Source organism: Phragmites australis, chromosome 12 (assembly GCF_958298935.1).
Source record: "Phragmites australis chromosome 12, lpPhrAust1.1, whole genome shotgun sequence".
NCBI classification, from domain to species: Eukaryota; Viridiplantae; Streptophyta; class Magnoliopsida; order Poales; family Poaceae; genus Phragmites; species Phragmites australis.
In genome coordinates, this window is record NC_084932.1 from 28,224,549 (window position 1) to 28,226,504 (window position 1,956).

The 1,956-nt window shown below is 58.8% G+C and overlaps 1 protein-coding gene across 1 annotated transcript; it reads right to left on the reverse strand.

Moving 5' to 3' along the window:
• Positions 1-1,046: 1,046 nt before the first annotated feature.
• LOC133886478 (uncharacterized) lies at positions 1,047-1,469 on the reverse strand. Its single transcript, XM_062326169.1, has one exon. It carries the CDS (start codon positions 1,467-1,469, stop codon positions 1,047-1,049), a length of 423 nt encoding a protein of 140 aa, XP_062182153.1.
• Between the last annotated feature and the right edge of the window lie 487 nt (positions 1,470-1,956).

Below are 1,956 nucleotides of genomic sequence, written 5' to 3' on the forward strand. Positions count from 1 at the left end.
TCTCGGAAGGCCTGCTTGGCCTCCAGTGGCCAGTCGAAACAACCGGTCTTCTTCAGCAATTTGAAGAGTGGGAGCCCCCGCTCCCCTAGCTTGGAGATGAAGCGCCCCAAGGCTGCCATGCATCCAGCGAGACGTTGTACTTCTTTGAGCCGAGCCGGGGGACGCATCTACTCGATGGCCTGAATCTTCTCGAGATTGGCCTCGATTCCGCGACTGGAGACCAAGAAGCCGAGGAGTTTGCCTGTGGGTACCCCGAATACGCACTTCTCGGGATTGAGCTTCAGGCGCGTGCTGCGGAGACTGTTGACAGCCAAGTCTTCCAGCAGGGTGGACCGTTCCCGGGACTTGACCACGATGTCGTTGATATACGCTTCGACGTTACGACCAACCTGCGTGTTAAGGGTAATGCGGATGGCTCGCTGGAACGAAGATCCAGTGTTGCGTAAGCCAAAGGGCATAGACACATAGCAATAAGTCCCCACAGGGGAAATAAAAGAAGTTTTTTCTTCATCTTGCTTAGCCATGCGAATTTGGTGATAGCCCGAGTTTGCATCAAGAAAACTCTAAAGATCACACCCCGCAGTAGAGTCGATAATCTGGTCTATGCGAGGCAGAGGGAAAGGGTCTTTTGGGCATGCCTTATTAAGGTCGGTGTAGTCAACGCACATTCTCAGCCTGCCGTTGGCCTTTGGGATGATGACGGGGTTCGCCAGCCACTCCGGGTGAAGGACTTCTCGGACGAAGCCGGCATCAAGGAGCTTGTCGACTTGCTCCCAAATGAACTCCTGGCGCTCAGGTGCCTATCGACGAACCTTCTGCCTCACGGGCCATGCGTCTGGGCGCATGGCAAGGTGGTGCTCGATCACCTCCCTAGGAATCCCAGGCATATCCGACGGCTGCCATGCAAACACGTCAGCGTTAGCCCAGAGGAAGGCGACGAGCGCGCTTTCCTATTTGGCGTTCAGGTCACCACCGATTCTGGTGACCTTAGACGGGTCTTCGCCCAGCGCAACCTCCTTCGTGGGGACAGAGGCGTCGATGGCGAGTCATGACTTGGACGAAGAGGGTCCCGGACCCCCCGGGTGTCCTTCGACCTCAGCGAGAGCAGAGGCCAAGGCAGAGTACAACTGCTCGGCGCAGGAGACGGCGTTGCCGATTTCGGCGAGCACGGAGATGGGGCCGGCCGGGCCTGGCATCTTCACGGTGAGGTAGGCGTAGTGTGTTGCCATCATAAACCTGGCGAGCGTCGGGCGCCCGAGGATCGCATTGTAGGGAAGAGGGACCTCCTCAACGTCGAAGACCACCTTCTCCGTCCAGAAGTTGTCCCGGCTCCCGAAGATGACGGGCAACTCGACCTGTCCGAGGGGGAGGGTGTACCCCGGCGTCACCCCATAGAAAGGGAGGGACGGTTTCAAATGCTTCGGAGGCACCTGCAGCTTTTTGAACGCCTCTTGGGACAGGAGGTTCATGTCTGCACCCCCGTCGATCAGCACTCGGCTGACCTTTACATTGCAGATGGTGGGGGATACCACTAGAGGCAGTCGCCCCACCCCCGTAGTACTCACGGGATAGTCCACCAGACTAAAGGTGATCGGGGTCTCCGACCACTTGAGGGGCCTTGTGGCCGCCGCGCTCGGGGTTACCGAGCACACCTCACGTCGCATTGTTTTGACACAGCGGCGAGAGGAGGGCGTGTACGCGCCCCCATCGATGAAGGCAATGGTGTGCTCGGGCTCTTGAAACCTGAGCTCTTCGTTTCCGGGGGAGCCTTTGTAATCGTCACCCTTGCGGTGCTCCTCGCACTCCTTTTTGCGCCGCTCCGCGAGACCCTTCACCGATCGGCACTCGGTGAGGTCGTGCCAGTCGGTCTGGTGCATTTTGCACCATTTCCCTGCCTCTGGCCTCGCGGGAGTGGGCTTTTTCTCACCAGCCGCTCGGCATGCCAGCCTGCGTGCG

Excerpts from the sequence above, each read along its gene's own strand:
- LOC133886478 (XM_062326169.1), bottom strand. The coding sequence starts at position 1,469 with ATGAACCTCCTGTCCCAAGAGGCGTTCAAAAAGCTGCAGGTGCCTCCG.